At 53.0% G+C, this 14,994-nt stretch overlaps 7 protein-coding genes across 7 annotated transcripts; 3 read left to right on the top strand and 4 right to left on the bottom strand.

Annotated features, from left to right (window-relative positions):
* Positions 1 to 584: 584 nt before the first annotated feature.
* On the bottom strand, positions 585 to 1,471 carry CC77DRAFT_246883 (hypothetical protein). The gene is made up of 2 exons (XM_018530845.1): positions 955 to 1,471; positions 585 to 889 (listed from the first exon to the last, which is right to left on the bottom strand). The coding sequence occupies exons 1-2, from the start codon at positions 1,367 to 1,369 to the stop codon at positions 702 to 704; spliced, it is 603 nt and encodes a 200-aa protein (XP_018383416.1). The 5' UTR covers positions 1,370 to 1,471; the 3' UTR covers positions 585 to 701.
* CC77DRAFT_246071 (hypothetical protein) lies at positions 1,472 to 2,378 on the bottom strand. The gene has a single exon (XM_018530842.1). It carries the CDS (start codon positions 2,001 to 2,003, stop codon positions 1,575 to 1,577), a length of 429 nt encoding a protein of 142 aa, XP_018383415.1. The 5' UTR covers positions 2,004 to 2,378; the 3' UTR covers positions 1,472 to 1,574.
* Positions 2,291 to 4,367, top strand: CC77DRAFT_1063974 (hypothetical protein; the record flags this gene model as incomplete). Its single annotated transcript, XM_018528680.1, has 2 exons — positions 2,291 to 2,528; positions 2,722 to 4,367. The coding sequence occupies 2 exons, from the start codon at positions 2,291 to 2,293 to the stop codon at positions 4,365 to 4,367; spliced, it is 1,884 nt and encodes a 627-aa protein (XP_018383414.1).
* Positions 4,368 to 4,839: 472 nt separating this feature from the next.
* On the bottom strand, positions 4,840 to 5,457 carry CC77DRAFT_246822 (hypothetical protein). Its single transcript, XM_018530844.1, has 2 exons — positions 5,119 to 5,457; positions 4,840 to 5,028 (listed from the first exon to the last, which is right to left on the bottom strand). The coding sequence occupies exons 1-2, from the start codon at positions 5,268 to 5,270 to the stop codon at positions 4,878 to 4,880; spliced, it is 303 nt and encodes a 100-aa protein (XP_018383413.1). The 5' UTR covers positions 5,271 to 5,457; the 3' UTR covers positions 4,840 to 4,877.
* A 190-nt stretch (positions 5,458 to 5,647) lies between these two features.
* On the top strand, positions 5,648 to 6,501 carry CC77DRAFT_1011216 (hypothetical protein; the record flags this gene model as incomplete). The annotated part of the gene is made up of 3 exons (XM_018523697.1): positions 5,648 to 5,827; positions 5,979 to 6,053; positions 6,184 to 6,501. The coding sequence occupies 3 exons, from the start codon at positions 5,648 to 5,650 to the stop codon at positions 6,499 to 6,501; spliced, it is 573 nt and encodes a 190-aa protein (XP_018383412.1).
* A 592-nt stretch (positions 6,502 to 7,093) lies between these two features.
* CC77DRAFT_246703 (PLC-like phosphodiesterase) lies at positions 7,094 to 10,984 on the top strand. Its single transcript, XM_018530843.1, has one exon. It carries the CDS (start codon positions 7,194 to 7,196, stop codon positions 10,542 to 10,544), a length of 3,351 nt encoding a protein of 1,116 aa, XP_018383411.1. The 5' UTR covers positions 7,094 to 7,193; the 3' UTR covers positions 10,545 to 10,984.
* A 2,661-nt stretch (positions 10,985 to 13,645) lies between these two features.
* On the bottom strand, positions 13,646 to 14,822 carry CC77DRAFT_1011214 (hypothetical protein; the record flags this gene model as incomplete). Its single annotated transcript, XM_018523696.1, has 3 exons — positions 13,646 to 14,159; positions 14,390 to 14,448; positions 14,664 to 14,822. The coding sequence occupies 3 exons, from the start codon at positions 14,820 to 14,822 to the stop codon at positions 13,646 to 13,648; spliced, it is 732 nt and encodes a 243-aa protein (XP_018383410.1).
* Between the last annotated feature and the right edge of the window lie 172 nt (positions 14,823 to 14,994).

The raw sequence follows: 14,994 nt of genomic DNA, 5'->3' as shown, positions 1-14,994 counted from the left end.
GAGCCCGGTAGATAGGTCGAGACTCCAGGTAACCCCTCAAAAGAAGCGGAGAGAACTGTGGGTATGTGGGTATGTGGATATGTGGAGGTGGATATAATGATAGATGGTTGGTTTGTACGAAGAATACCGAGACATTTATACCGAAGACATACAGTAGTCCTTACTTCGCCCCCCTACATTACTCAAACACGTACTGCAAGTATAGCGGCAAGGTACAATGCACTTCTACGTCGATGTGCCGGACCTTGAGCGATAAGGGTATGGCTCGGGATTCTGTTGGATGGCATTGCGTAGATCGATGGCGTCACTCGGTCAGATCCAGAACAAGGGACACATTTGCGACACCAAACGCGATACTAATCGATAGCGGTAGAGAGTGCCCAGGCGTGCGCTTCCGCCATGGAGTGAGAGATTGTGGCATGTTTCTCGATTCCCATTCGACACGTAGTCCGGTAATGTTGCAATAAGAGTGGGTATGACAGTCACGGTACAGGGTCTCCTGCATCTCTGGCGGTCTCGGATTATTGCCGTCCCATGCGCGCCATGTGGTAGACGGCCGCGGCTGGTGTTGCTGTGGAACGGTGTTGCAGAGTTTTGAGGCCATCTGCGCTAGTGATGTCATTTATGATTAGCTCGCATATCGCTTCGGCGCCTTAGGATGGCTATTCGAATCGGCTGGAGGCGCCCGCAAATGAACAGCCTCAGGGACTCAGGGCAGGCCTTGGTGATGAGTCCCTGTTGAAGCTTACCACCACCTCCGATCGACAGCTCCTCGTTTCCGGCGAGAACAAGCCGGCCGACAGTTCTCGCCAAGTATCGGAAGCTAGATGAGGCAACTTGAGCCTCAAACGTAGGCTATCTCGGCAGACATGCCAATCCGTCTTAGCCTCTTAGCATTTGTCTACCGTTACCACATGTAAGACAGATTGTGGCCAGTCGACTGAACATGCTCACCTCGACAGAAACGAAACACGTCTGCGATACTATAGGTGGGGTCCTTATCGCTGCCTTTCACATGTCGAATGTAACAACCGATGCACCATCGTTCCGATTGTAGGCGCGTGCATTGAGCGATATCTACGCAGCTTACATGGAGTGGGTCGCCAGTAGAACCAGTACCCACAGCAAGAGTCTCAGGCCATGGCGCTTGACGTAACTGTACATGAAGGTACACCGCAACTGGCGGCGCAGCTGCAGTAAGGGCTACGGCAGCATGTATGCCATCATTTCGCATTATAGGGTCAGGCTGCAAGCGTGGATATGGGCTGGCAGGTGTTGCGCCATAAACAAACCTAATATCCATTTTCCAAAACCTTCGGGAAGGACGATCGAACGACTGCGAATGGCGGGTGGAAGTAAATTGAGGCATTTGAGCGAAAATGCAACACCGATGCCTGGTCAGTTAGGAAGAATGCACCCAATGACCAGTCAAGTCGCGGACCCTGTGTACATGGGCGCTTTCAGATGCCGCAGGACCCGTTCAGGACCGGACTCCACGCTGCAAGAAGCAATGATCTGATGCAGCTGCCGAGAAGACAGCGCCATGTACGGAGCACACTTATTGCGACCGGCGTTTAGGCTTGGAATTGAAGAGACGGATAAATGGAGTATGGTTGGGAACGGTGGTGGATCTGGTATGGGGTTGTGGTTGTCAACCCCATTCTTCTCCACGTCTCCACGATTTCCCCAGGTGTGACCCCAAAGTTTGAGTTGTGGATAGCTCTAAAATCGGTCCTACAGAGCTCATGGACTTCGCATATCCTGCTATATTCGTGGATTATGGTGTAGCAACGCGATGCATCCTTCAAGTGACCGTCCCCACACCCTATGGCCATGATTGTTAAAGATTTCCCACACCCACGGGGATCCCGTCGCAGGGTCTCGGTACCTCTCCGGCGCTCCACTATTCTTGCGGAGGGAAGTGATGGAGGCGCTGATCGATCAAACGATTTGGACCCTTTCATCTGTTCTTGTTTTTCCGCCGGCAAGACAGATCCGAGCATGAGTCGTGGAGGACGCTCGTTGAGTAGTAACCGAGGAAGATGGGTCAGCCAGCGCTGTGGAGGGTCGGGTGCACAATACGAGGTGTGGAGTGCTGCAGTTGTGTTCCAACCTTAGGGCTTGGTCGGACGGAGAGGAAAGAGACGTAGCTGGGGAAGGAGCTGCCCATATTCAGCAGGCAAGCGCATGCCGCAGCTTCGATCAGCATCCACTGCCTTCCAATTACCTCTTCTCGCATGATTCTCCTTCAACCCGTGCAGTTATAGAACAGTGCCGATATGCTATACACATGAACTGGACAGGCGGCTCGCTGCAGCGCACCAAGAAAGCCAACGCAGGCGTGCTCCAACAGCAGAAAGCGTACTTTGCTAAGGCGCGCACACAGCTACAAAATGCTACTGACTCACATGTCGCTCCTCTCCGACCGAACCATCTAATAGATAACGATAAATTCGATATCTGGAACTTAGTTCCGCTTGGCTCAGGCTCAGTGCGGTGGCCTACAGGACATACAGCGAAGCGTCCAAGTGAGAGAACGCAGCGTGAGCCCACGCCAGACAAGAGACGATTGACAAGAACGTCATATGAAAGGCATTCAAAAAATCTTTTGCGCCGTTCTCCTTCGAACTCGAATGCAAAAGTTCGCATCCATAGAGGCATTAGTGGTGACTTGCTGCTCACTTGCTGGGGCCACGTGAAGATGGACTAACAACCCAACAGACTTGCATGACGGGAAACACAGGGCCCCAGAGATGGACATGGACCTCCAGTGGCTTGAAGCTAACAGGAAGAGGCTTTTAACACAGCAAGATTGGGTCGGCATTGACCTAGCGAAACCGGTCAGCCTACGGTTCCAATCAAGCAGGGAGAAGAGCAGAATCGGCAAGCGTAGGAGAACGAAAAAAGGACGCAGCGCAGCTCCAAGACAGAGGGACAATGAAGAATTCAGGGATAAAGACCTTGAACTTGCAAACGACAACTTTTCCCGCATGCTCAGAGGAAGTGGTCCACACCAAAATGTCGACAATATGCGAATCCGGATTGGTACAGATGCAATGACAAGCATTTACTCTACACAGCTGAACCAACATGCGCAGTCGCATGCTTCCTCTGAGCTAATGCTCTTCGACCAGGAAGGACCTCTTGCACAGCAACGCTCAGAGAAGCCACTTGTTAATCTTCAGCTTCATGCAGCAACTAGTGCTTCTGAGCAAGCTCGTGTTAATTCCCATGCGCCGTCGACCGGTGAGCAGCCTCAGTGCTATAGTATTGCTCGGCGCAACGTAGCTAGTCTATCTTCAGGTGCTTCTGAGCAAGGGGGCATTATCGGTGATCAGCTTGGACTGCAGTGTCAACCCACGACAATAACCTCGCGACAGACCGGGAGCTTTACACATGAATTTCGACTTACGCATCATCTTCATAACGGTGAGCGCGCTTTCCGTCTCGCCTTCAGCGGCTCCAACTCTGCTGCAGGTAGCCGTAGTCGTACTGCATCGGACGACTACCAGATCGGTGAGACACAGCCTTTTTGCAATCCAGACTCGGCGCTCCCGTCCAAGACGGAACATATGCATCAGGTCGATATTGATATGGAGCATCCTGTCAATGTTGAGATTTCGGCAGGCCACGCAATCGTCGATGAAGGACCCTGGAAGACGTATCTCGCAATTTCCGATGATTCAAGCCACTCCGATACAGCCAGAAGCAGTTTCTTGCATGATCACCCCACCACGAAACAGGACAATGAAGCTGCAACGAACTGGTCACAACAGGCCACTCACGGTCAGGGTGATCAGAGCCGCGTCAGCTCGTCCTCAATTTCCGCCTCTTTGCCTTCCTTGACGAGGCGTATTAGAGAACCAATACTGACGCATCCCTCTGGCGTGATCGCCATTCGTCGAAAGGAACCGGTGACCACCGCTTTGCGAAGTCTGGACGAGGACGAGAAGAATTGGCGGGCATTTGTGTTCCAGAGCGATGATAAACTCTCGTTGCCAGGGATGCAGGACCATGCATGCAAAACATCTCCACTGATTTCAAGGTCCTCTGAAAATGCATCTTCAGAGTATCTGCCAATATCCCGCGCAGTCAGCTCTGTCAGCCCCATAGTGTACGAGTCTGGATCAGAACTTGCTTCTGACGCGGGCTACGACGCCCCAGATCCAAGAAGCTTTGCGCCACCATTAAGATCCCGTAACGCCAGTCCACTACTCTTCGGCGGATTTGTTGAGAGATTGACTCAAGGTGAACAGGGCGACGAGATGTTAGAGCGCAAAGTTTCCGACAAGCAGTGGGTGACCCATGCATCTCTACAGAACAACGCATCTTCAGGTCTCACCTCATCCAAGGTTCTAGTAACATAACAACGTCCCGCATCTTGAAGTTACATGCATTTGCACAAGAACCAGCGAGGGCGAGCGGACCCATATTGAGCCGAAATTTCAAAGGGTCTTCTTCTGGCTGCGATATCCCAACAAGCCGTGATGGGGGCACTCCACCTCGTCGATCCTGACAAACGTTGACAGGGTACATGCTAGATGGGTGGCTCACTGCGAACGCGGGATACCTGAGGCTGAGATTTGATCGAGGTTTCGGCTCTTCTTGTAACACAGTTTCGCCTTTTCTTGCCTATCGATATGGCATTGCAGTACCGTGGTAGGCTAAGTAAACGGCGTACAACCTACTGCCATCAGCGAATCAGACATTTTTATGGGGCTTACAGATTCTCATTGGCGCAAATTGTACAAGATGCGCAGTTCAAGCTACAGTCCGAGTCGCACAGCTCGTACGCAGAATAAGATTCTGATCGCCCACGTTGATCAAACTGTGAACGGCATTGCAGCACGACTGGAGCCGCAGACAGCCAGAAAGGCTCAATGCAGAAGCTTAATGCAGAAGCACACATAAAGACAGCGACAGAATAGGTGCAGGCATGACGCCTTCGTACGGGGTGATGGGTACATGCATGTCATCGATTGCAAATGTTTCGAGCGTGGCTCAGAGCAGGCGGGGCTACGTGCAGCGCTATTTCGGGTGAGCCCTATGAGTTTGTGACAACACAGTGCCGGCCATCCCTACTTAGCAAACGGCAATCACTGACAACGGCGAGCCTACCGGATATGCGCCCGATGAGCTACGAAAGGACGCTGATGCCCAAGGGCCGAATGCGGCGCTGGAGACACAGTCAAGGCATGAGAGAGGTCGCTTAGAATACAGCAGCAACAAAGAAACGATTGGACAAAGCGCGACGATGAACAAAGATGCATCACACCGCCAGCAAGTCACATGGACATTGGGATGAGCTGGAAAAGTCCGGCACGTTGGCACTACGGTTGATGTGCGGGGGCGCGGTGGTATGATTGGCAAGTGGCTGTCAGGGGCAGGAATCCTTCCTTCTCGAAGGCATGGAAACTTTGGAGCACAGCCATGGAACAATCACGCGACTCGCAGTGGGCAGGGCGATGCGGATACGAGCATTGGGCGTACAGCATTGTCGCGCCATTCTGTGTGAAAAAGCGGTACGTGCTGTAATTGTGAAGCAGCCGAGTCGGCTGCAGCAAATTGAGGGGCCAGCGGAAACCTAGAGCGAGTCGAGGGCGGATCCCTGACTTTGCGCCGTCACGACCGTCAGAAGCCGCCTATGATGGTGGTACCGTTGTGCCGGCTTCGCACTTGGGTTTCACTTGCCCGCGCGCCACGTGTGAGACGATGCGATGCGATGGGGGCTGTCACCGCCACACATGGGGCGCCTGCTCGATGGATGCGACTCGCTGGATGGGCACGTCTGATGTCCGTCTGCCACGACTGCGACTCAGCGAGTGAAGTGAGTGAGCGAGCAAGATGCAGTATACGCTTGCTGCTTCGTGTTACTCGGACACACCGTATTGTCGCGCGAGACCAGTCAGAAACTAGCAGCACCGCGCGCAGTCGGCAATGCGGATACCATGTAGCAAACATGACGACCTGTGGTATAGCCAATGCTACCAAGCCGGCCTGTACTCGTCAAGGTTTCGCAACAGGGCCATCGCACGACCAGCGCAATAGGACCGGTGAGTCAACGAATTGATCGACGACAACGAACCGAACAACATCAGGGCCTTTGAAGTTGCTTCTGCTTGCGAGCCAGCCTTGCATCCCCTCGCCGGAAGGCACGGCATGGCCATGATAGGCCTGATGTAGTGCAACCGGCGATTGACAAACGGCAGGGCAGTGCATGTCCTGTTCTTGTTCACTGTCCCAGCATATGCTTCCTCAGTGCTTCCACTGCCTTCCTGGATGCCTGAAAATCATCAGGCCAGGACAGCGACGGCTCAGTGTGCCTGGACTATGATTGGCGGACCCCGTAGTATATCCATGGGCTGCGTCATACAGGACACCGTTGCTCAGTGGGGCCTTAACCAGCGTCGCGGCTCTCGTTGTCCAGCGCTAGCACAGGAGACAAACAGGGAAGTGCCCTCGGAGCCCGAATTGAGCGGAGGCGGATGGAAGCCCGAATGACTAGGAGTCAAGGGATAATCGTGTGCTTGTAAGATTTAGCTGAAAATTCGGTGTGCGCCTTGTCTGTTCCTGGATTAAAGAAGGCCGCCAAGCGCAGCCGTTGCCCATATACTACTTTGTCTGCCCTACAGCCCACTCCTTCCTCGCACTATCCAGCACAACCACCAATTACAAAGAAACATTTTCGTCCACGTCAAGCCCTCCCACACTCACACCACCGACGACCATATAGACGACGGCCGACGATACGCTGCCTCACCACACCCTTCTCCGCATTTCCTGCAGCACCGAATCCACGCGCTGATCGATTTTCGCCCGCCCTGGTCTGCCGAATCGCTTGCAACCCCCACGACTGCTCCGGAGTACTTGAGAATCCCAAATTATCCATGCAGAGTGCATGCAAGTCAATTCTCCAGTAATCCCAGCTGACCTGCGTCTGCATCTTCGCGCAGCGCGCGCTTCCCAGTCCCAACTCGTCATAGCCCAAACGCATTCCGTCAGTCTCACGATGCAAAGCAGCTCCTAGCCTGAGCTTTTCCACCAGGACCCAGCAGGCTGTTGATCCTGTCTGCTTTTATTACCCAAGTGGCGCCCGCACGCCGTTACGCTCCTTCTCACTCAGCATTGCCCGCGCCATGAAGATTTACTAGCCCGCCCCGATTCCATCTGATTCAAGTGACACTACCACGACCATGTCGCTGCTACACGACACCTACTCGCGACCGCGCATGCCCTCACCCCAGTCCAGCTACGCCCGCGCCATCAACATTCCCGCCCGTGCCAGTCCCGCCCTGACGGCCTCGTACCTCAATGGCTCCCTGCAATCTACTCCCGAGGGCATGGTGCCCGTCTCGTCGTCGCTACCCGCCATTCCCTCCTACACCCTGCCGGAGTCGCTCCTTCCCCCTCCACCACCACCAGTTCAGTCGCCGCCCACATCCTCACCTTCGGCCATGGCCGAGGCCCTGGGAAAGGGACCGGGCTTGATTCGCAGAGTTAGCCGGGGCGCCCAAAACATTCCAGGCCGCTTCCGCCGAGGCAACACCTCAGCACTACGCGACAAGAGCTCCGGCCCCGTCATCATGCGCCGCCGCAGCGACAGCAGGACTGCCGCCGACGCCGACACTGGCATCTCCGATTTTGACGCCTTTGAAGAGGAAGAAGCAGTAGAAGACCCCTTTGAGCCCATCCACGGCCTTGGCATCTCGAACCCGACCCCAAGCTTCAGCTCGATACCAGATGCCGCAGTTGTCGCCCCAGTGCGCAACTCTCGCCTTGAGCAAGGCACCGTTTTGAGGAAGATTACCAAGAAGGAGAAGAAGGAGATCAACCTGCGGCTCGATCTGGAATCGGCCAAGGTATTCTGGGATCCATCGCGACCCTCCAAAGCCTTCTACATCGATGATGTGAAGGAGATCCGCTCAGGACCGGAAGCAAAGCACTACCGCGAAGAGTGCGGCCTATCCGAGAACTGGGCACCCTACTGGTTTACCATCGTGTACACCGACACAACTCGCTCCAAAGGCCGGATACGAACGATGCACTTGATTGCGCCCGACGTCGGTGTCTTCAACATGTGGACTCAAACACTTGAGTCTGTGTCGCGCAACCGCATTGACCTCATGGCCGGCCTACTTGGCTTCGCGGACAAGAGCGCAAAGCTTGTCTGGCAACGCGCAATGAAAAAGCGCGGCGGAGGCGACGAGTCTCTCGACTTCCCAAGCACTGTCGAGCTGTGCCGAAGCTTGCACATCAACTGCACAGAAGCCACGCTTCGCGCCTACTTCTCAAAAGCCGATACCCTGGACGCTGGAAAACTCAACCAACAGCAATTTCTGTATTTCGTCCGACGCCTCAAGGAGCGCAAAGACATCAAGGCCATCTATAAGACCTACACATCTGGCTCGAAAATTGAAATGGACAAGTTCACCTTCTTTACCTTTCTGCGTCAGGACCAGGGCGTAGACGTGAACGAAGACCTTGAGTACTGGACAAACACTTTCGAGAAGTTTGCGCGCGCGACAAGACCCAGGATGGCTGCTACTCCCACTGAGGGTGGGGATATCCCATTGCCCTTGGCAATGAACTTCCCGGCTTTCCAGACGTACCTGACATCTGCCGCCAACTCCATCCTCAAGCCAGTCGGTCAGCCAAAAGAACTCAACCGACCATTGAACGAGTACTTCATCTCCAGTTCCCACAACACCTACCTGCTCGGCCGCCAGGTCGCAGGCGAGTCAAGCACAGAGGCCTACATTACAGCGCTCCAGAAGGGCTGCCGATGCCTTGAGATCGACTGTTGGGATGGCGCCGATAACATCCCTGTTGTTATGCACGGCCGAACCTTGACCAAGAGCATCCTTTTCCAAGACACCATCAAGGTCATCAACAAGTATGCCTTCACAGAGTCACCTTACCCAGTCATCCTCTCGCTTGAGGTGCACTGCTCACCGATTCAACAATCTGCCATGGTCAAGATCATGATGCAGGAGTTCGGCGACAAGCTGGTGCTCCAGCCGCTAGACTTTGACTCGCAATCGCTGCCTACACCCGAGGAACTGAAGTACCGAATTCTTATCAAGGTCAAGCGAGCTGCTGGTGACGAGATCGATACCAGGGCCCTCATGGGCGAGATCACCTCAAGAAGACAGCGCAGTTTCAGCTCTCCTTGGTCACGTCCTGTGATGCTGAATGACAAGCTCGTCCCAGACTCGCCTCTTCTTTCCAGCCCCCCTTCAATGAGCCCGCCAGAGCGATCCCAGTCGTTTTGGGCAACACCACGAACTTCAAACAATACGCTACCCACATCGGCAGCGGTCAGCTCAGCTGAAGACAGCGATAGCCCTAACGCAACCACTGCCGAGACAGCAGAGATAGTGGATGATCGCCGTAAGCCGAAGAAGACTAAGACCAGCAACATCACAAAAGAGCTCGGCAACCTCGGTGTCTACACACGCGGAGTCAAGTTCACAGACTTTGGCAGCATCGATGCGAACACGTTCAACCATGTCTTCTCTATCAATGAGCGAGCTTTCGAAAAGCTCACTAAGCCTGGAGCTCGTGAGAAGCACTTGCTCGAGGCACACAACATGCGTTGCTTGATGCGCGTCTACCCTCACGCCTTCCGTATCAACTCATCCAACTTCGATCCCCTCAAGTTCTGGCGTCGCGGCGTCCAAATGGCTGCGCTGAACTGGCAAACTTACGATCTTGGTCAACAGTTGAACGAAGCCATGTTCGCTGGTGGTGAAGACCGCACAGGCTACGTGCTGAAGCCGGCTGCACTTCGTCTCGACCCAGAGGCCCCAGCCACTAGCTACAGGAAGGCACCCAAGAAAGAAGTCAAATTCACTGTGCAGATCATCTCCGCTCAACAGCTACCCCGCCCCCGCGGCCTTGGACAAGAAGCCAACATCAACCCGTACGTCGAGTTTGAGATGTACTGCGCAGAGGATATGGGTGCGAATGCCACAGGAATTGGTGGACAAGACGCATCAGCTCGCAATGGCCATTCTGGTATCGGCAACCCTCTGCGCAAACGAACACGCATCGTAGAGGGCAATGGCTACAACCCTGAGTTCGGCAACGAGATCGATATGACGGTCACCACTAGATACCCAAGCCTTGTCTTCGTGCGCTGGACTGTTTGGAACTCGCTCGATGCACGAACCACCAACCACGCCCCTCTTGCTACGTTCACAGCCAAGCTCAACAGCATCCAGCAAGGCTACCGCCATCTTCCACTTTACGACAGTAACGGCGAGCAATATCTATTCTCCACCCTCTTCTGCAAGATCAAGAAGCAGGACATTGTCGATGCGCCCGAACCTTCCGCAAGCGCTTCTTGCGGGTCATCCATTGAGCCTACCAGCCCACTTCAAGAACCCACAAGCAACAAAGCGAGCCGCAGCTTTGTTAGACGCTTGATCAGCCGAGCACCTAGCGAGCGTAGGAAGCGCAAGGAAGACCTACAACGGGCGGGAAGCGAGTCGCGCGAGTCTGACCTAGACTCTATCAGTCGCTCCAGCACATTCGAGCGATAGTGTGAGCTTGCAACATGACGCCACTCTTTGCAGCTGACGACGCCGCCACGCGTCAACTCGGCTTGAGTCGTCGGCTGCAGTTGTACTATACATTTCTATCCTCTACCGACCTCTACTCTGGTATCCTAAGGCGTTTCGGTTCGACTTGATGCATTCGGCATATAATCCCGCACCCTATCCTCAAACAGAACATCGCGTCCTTGCTCAACCGCCTCGTTGGCAAGCTCGCTTCCGACGGCTATCAAATCCTCATCGAACCGCAACATGGCCTCGGCACTCAAAAGTTATCGCTGATCACCTGTCCTGTTGGACGTCGATCGTTTCATTACACTTCTCTTCTAGCATATACCCTTTCTTCAACCAATACTTTGTTTCTTCATTGGTCGTTGGCGCAATACTCAACTATGGGGGCAACAAGGATGGTTTGCCGGCGAGCAAACCTTGACCTTAGTAACTGCATCTTGGCGATATCCCATAGACTTGCTTCTTGAGCTTCATTGCTCGTTCATTACCCTGTACAAAGTTTCTACCTGTATTCTCTTGTTTCCTTTGTTAGCAACCTCATAACGACGCTACGACAACACAAAACTGCTTTGCATAGCATTGTTTTCATTTGCCGAGCCTGCAGTGCGGGGTTTTCGCATGGGAAGGTCGGTTGTTGGTTTTCGGTTCGTTTATTTTCTTTATTTCGTCTCCTCCTTCCGGCGGTGGCCTGTGAGCGGTTGGGAGGACGATCAATTTCGCTTCAATGCAGGACATGGTTTGGTGCAACTTTTTTCTCTTCAATTCTATACGTGGGCCGGCCCGGCTTGCATGCTAGTCTTGCAAGGAGAGAGGGGTGTGCATTGGCCAATACTCACCTCTTTGGCTTGGTGTGGGTTATGGGCATGGCATGGCGTGGGATACCTAGGTTAATTATCAGGAAGATACCACTCAACAACTATTTAGAAATGATACCATACGACTTCGGCGCTACGATTGCGCGAATTTGGAAGTCAAATTTCCACACATACACATTCTCGATGCTTCTATGCTTTAGCCACGGTGGTGAAAACTTTTCCTGATCTCAGGAGAGGATACTGACGGAAAGGGGCGATGGGTTGAAGCGGCTTGCCTTGCAGCCCGATCGACGCTGCCGTTCACGATCTTTGCCTCGAGAGCATGCGCTACGCTGCCTCGAACCATTTCCTCGGAGCCGCAACGCCGCACGCATGGCACAGTAACATGGTAATTTGACATGATATTTTAGCTAAACCTGCCTGCCACGTTGACGTGGCTAGCTTCCGTTCTAACCTCCTTACTCTCCGCACTTGCAGTGTTTAGCTCGCAGAATGATCACTCGACTCCTGCCAACACATGCTCTCTCCTACCTCGGCCGCCTAACCCCACACTCCACATATTGCTTATGCACTTACTCCGCACCTTGTGTGTTTCAAACAATCATGATGTCGTGACTTCATCTACGTAGAGTTAACGATACTAACGTGCGGAGAAATTCTCTAGTCTGCAAGAAAAAAGTAAAGGAGCAAAGCCTGTGTCGATCTGGACCGCTGTGGCGTCAACGGAACGGGCGCTCGCTGGCTCTATTTGCAGCGAACGGACGGGTAGGGCAATTTGGTTGGGAAACAAGGCGCGCGCCCGATGCGAGGTTCTGACGGGCAGCGGAAGCGTGGGCTGGTTGTTCCCCGCAGAGCAGAAGCCACTACCCGGTCTTGCGGGAGATGCGGATGGGCTGGACTGGGCTTTTGGTCATTGCTCAGAGAAGTGAGGCAACAGGGGAGATTGGAGACGGAGATGTGCCGATAGACTGGGATTACTCATAGATAGGACTTTACTGACATGTTATAGATGCGCATCTGGAAAATGGGCAATTTCGTCATGGAATGACGGTTGAGGCTGGTAAGCCAAAAAGCAAATCCAAGACGGAACCTCACGGCACGATCCGATCACCGTAGTAACGTTACACAGCCGTATATATACGTATCAATGCATCAATCACAGCCAATAATTCTGCGGCTGTGCTGTGTGACGCGAACTCTGGTCTTTTGCGGCTGTGCTCTCTGCCTAATCCTTCCACTCCTTCCATCTCACCTTCCCATTTCTTGACCTATCACTATCGGTGTGGAATTACTACGGAGCAGTGCAGCTTTGCCTTGTATATGTACCGAGTCATGCCACGCAGCTACCTCCGTTCTATCCCTGTATGTATGTTACACAGCATGCACGCAATACGTAGTGTCCGAGCGTTTGCTTTCGCGCCTTTGCCAAATGTATGTGTCTTTGCTGGTAACTTGGCTTTCTTTCGCGCCCGCGCGTAGCTGCACGCAAGACACGCATGTAGTGGGTAAGAAGAAGGTTGCGCTCACAGCGTTTCGGGCATAATACTTTGGGCATGAGGACAACATTGGGCATCGGAGATGTTGTGGGATGCGAGGTATGCAGAACATATGCGAGACATCGCGAGTGATGTCTCTTCCTGACCACATGAATGGCTCATCTGTTCATGAGCTACGAATCTGATCGCCTGAGAAAATCCTGGAAAGGATTGCGGGGCCGACCTCCTTGTACGTACGTGTTCATGTACGACTGCCCTGTGAGGACAGACAGGTGCGGAGCTGAGAAGGATGAAATGCGCGATTAACGAAAGTCTATTTGCTCGGATGCTTATCCGAGGCTCTTCTTGAGTGAAGGAGTATGCATGTGATGGCAGAAGTGACTTAGCAGCGGAACGTGGTGGTGTGCCTTGCGTTTACGATGCTGTACGCCATGGAGTAGGGCCGATTGCACTATCTATGGCTATTTGCATGTCATGTCACACGTACGGAGCGGAGGTTGCAGCATGCACGAGGCTGAAAGCAGAGGTTCGTTGCATAAGAGAAAGTTCGGCAAGCTGATTCATATCGGAGTGTATCACTGTCGTTTATCGGTGAAGATGATTGTAAGCTGAGCTCCTCGGCCACAAAAGCGTCAGGGCGCTGGTATGGGGGCGCCTCGCTTCTGTGGGGCGTGAAAACTTCTATGTAAGGATTTCATGAATTTGGTAACACTCTGTCATTTGTAGGATAAGCGCGCTCGACTCGGTATTAGGGACAAGGTACCCACTACGTTATAGAATGTGAGGCTGCAAACGTGCATATAGTTTCTTCCGCACGTGGCGCCGTTCTCCGACTGAACATCAGGTCGCGGTGTGATGAGGCTGCATACTTCTTCCCTTGTATAACGGGTTTGCCGATGATTCTCCGCAGGCGCAAATGGCGGCTGATAAAGACTCCATTATTAAACTCGTCACAAAACAGGGTCCCACGGCTAGGCAGTTGGCATGCAGTGACCATGCGAACTTGCTGTGGATCGGATGCTGAGCAACGTGGTACTTCTTGTGGGGTTGCGCATGAACGGATAGCCGACTGTATGTCAGCTTTGGGGTCTTCCGGTGAGGTGCTCATCTTGCAAATGCGGCGTCCTGCATGACCAAGTGCAGGAAACTGTCGTCTGATAGAGTCGGAGTCAGACCGTATATGCACGGGCAAGCGTATGCAAGCCTCAATTTTGATAGTGTTATTCGTCGCTTCGAGTTTTCGACCATGTGTAGAATGCGAGACGAGCGGACCACATGAGCTGCTGACTAGTAGTAGGCTTGCATACATGCGATACATTCAATGCAATGGTGATCGGATGACCTGAACCGAGTTGATGCGCAGCATGAACTGATATTCTTCATGATTCAATGTCTATCAAGTCAGTGAGCCAGAATCTCGGAAAAGCTTACTAAGATGCGTCGATATAGTCGGCATATCGCGTTACCACTATAGCCGCAAGTGCCGCGAAAAGAGTACAAACCAACCTACAATGCTTTATTCCCGCGGCTTAAGTAGCGATCGACACCCTCAAGGATGAGCTCGTTGGACTACAGTAACAGAATTTTTCTAGAGCGACTGTTCGGAGCCAGTTGCATAGCTTGGCATTTGATGCGTCTAAGTGCTATAGGAACATTTCAGCCGATCATCTTGCTTCACTTCTTTGGCATCATAAGTTGTGTAGTCGAGAATCTTTTCTCCATAGAAGTTACGAGGCGAGCTCCAGTGGACCAAGAGACGTACACGTAGCCATACGACGTCATACCGCGATGTTCTCATGCCCAAAACCTGTGGAGGTACACCCACTTGATGCCTTTTGGGCATAGATACCACAGTCCTTTACTTCTGGGATTTCCGACCTTGAAGGGGTGCAGACCGTAAGATCTCGTGATCTCGTCTCCCTGCCTACCAGAAGGACTGCCATGTTATCGAGGTTTTTAGTTCGCGGCTTTCAGTTTGATCAAAACGCGACCACTCCCAGAACTATGTCATAGGCTGGCTGGTACAGTATGCGCGGACTATTTTGAAGGCGATTGCAGCGGTGGACAATGCATGGACGTCTTGTCACAAGCGCGCCCCGCATAAAATACACAAGC

The sequence above is a fragment of the Alternaria alternata genome (assembly GCF_001642055.1).
Source record: "Alternaria alternata strain SRC1lrK2f unplaced genomic scaffold CC77scaffold_17, whole genome shotgun sequence".
Lineage (NCBI taxonomy): Eukaryota > Fungi > Ascomycota > Dothideomycetes > Pleosporales > Pleosporaceae > Alternaria > Alternaria alternata.
This window is presented reverse-complemented; position numbering and strand designations above follow the sequence as displayed.

Coding starts and splice junctions, on each gene's coding strand:
- CC77DRAFT_246883 (XM_018530845.1), bottom strand. CDS start 1,369: ATGCCTCAATTTACTTCCACCCGCCATTCGCAGTCGTTCGATCGTCCT. Junction 890..954: donor CGTGTTTCGTTTCTGTCGAG/GTGAGCATGTTC, acceptor ACAAATGCTAAG/AGGCTAAGACGGATTGGCAT.
- CC77DRAFT_246071 (XM_018530842.1), bottom strand. CDS start 2,003: ATGCTCGGATCTGTCTTGCCGGCGGAAAAACAAGAACAGATGAAAGGG.
- CC77DRAFT_246703 (XM_018530843.1), top strand. CDS start 7,194: ATGTCGCTGCTACACGACACCTACTCGCGACCGCGCATGCCCTCACCC.
- CC77DRAFT_246822 (XM_018530844.1), bottom strand. CDS start 5,270: ATGCATCTTTGTTCATCGTCGCGCTTTGTCCAATCGTTTCTTTGTTGC. Junction 5,029..5,118: donor GCTCATCGGGCGCATATCCG/GTAGGCTCGCCG, acceptor CACCCGAAATAG/CGCTGCACGTAGCCCCGCCT.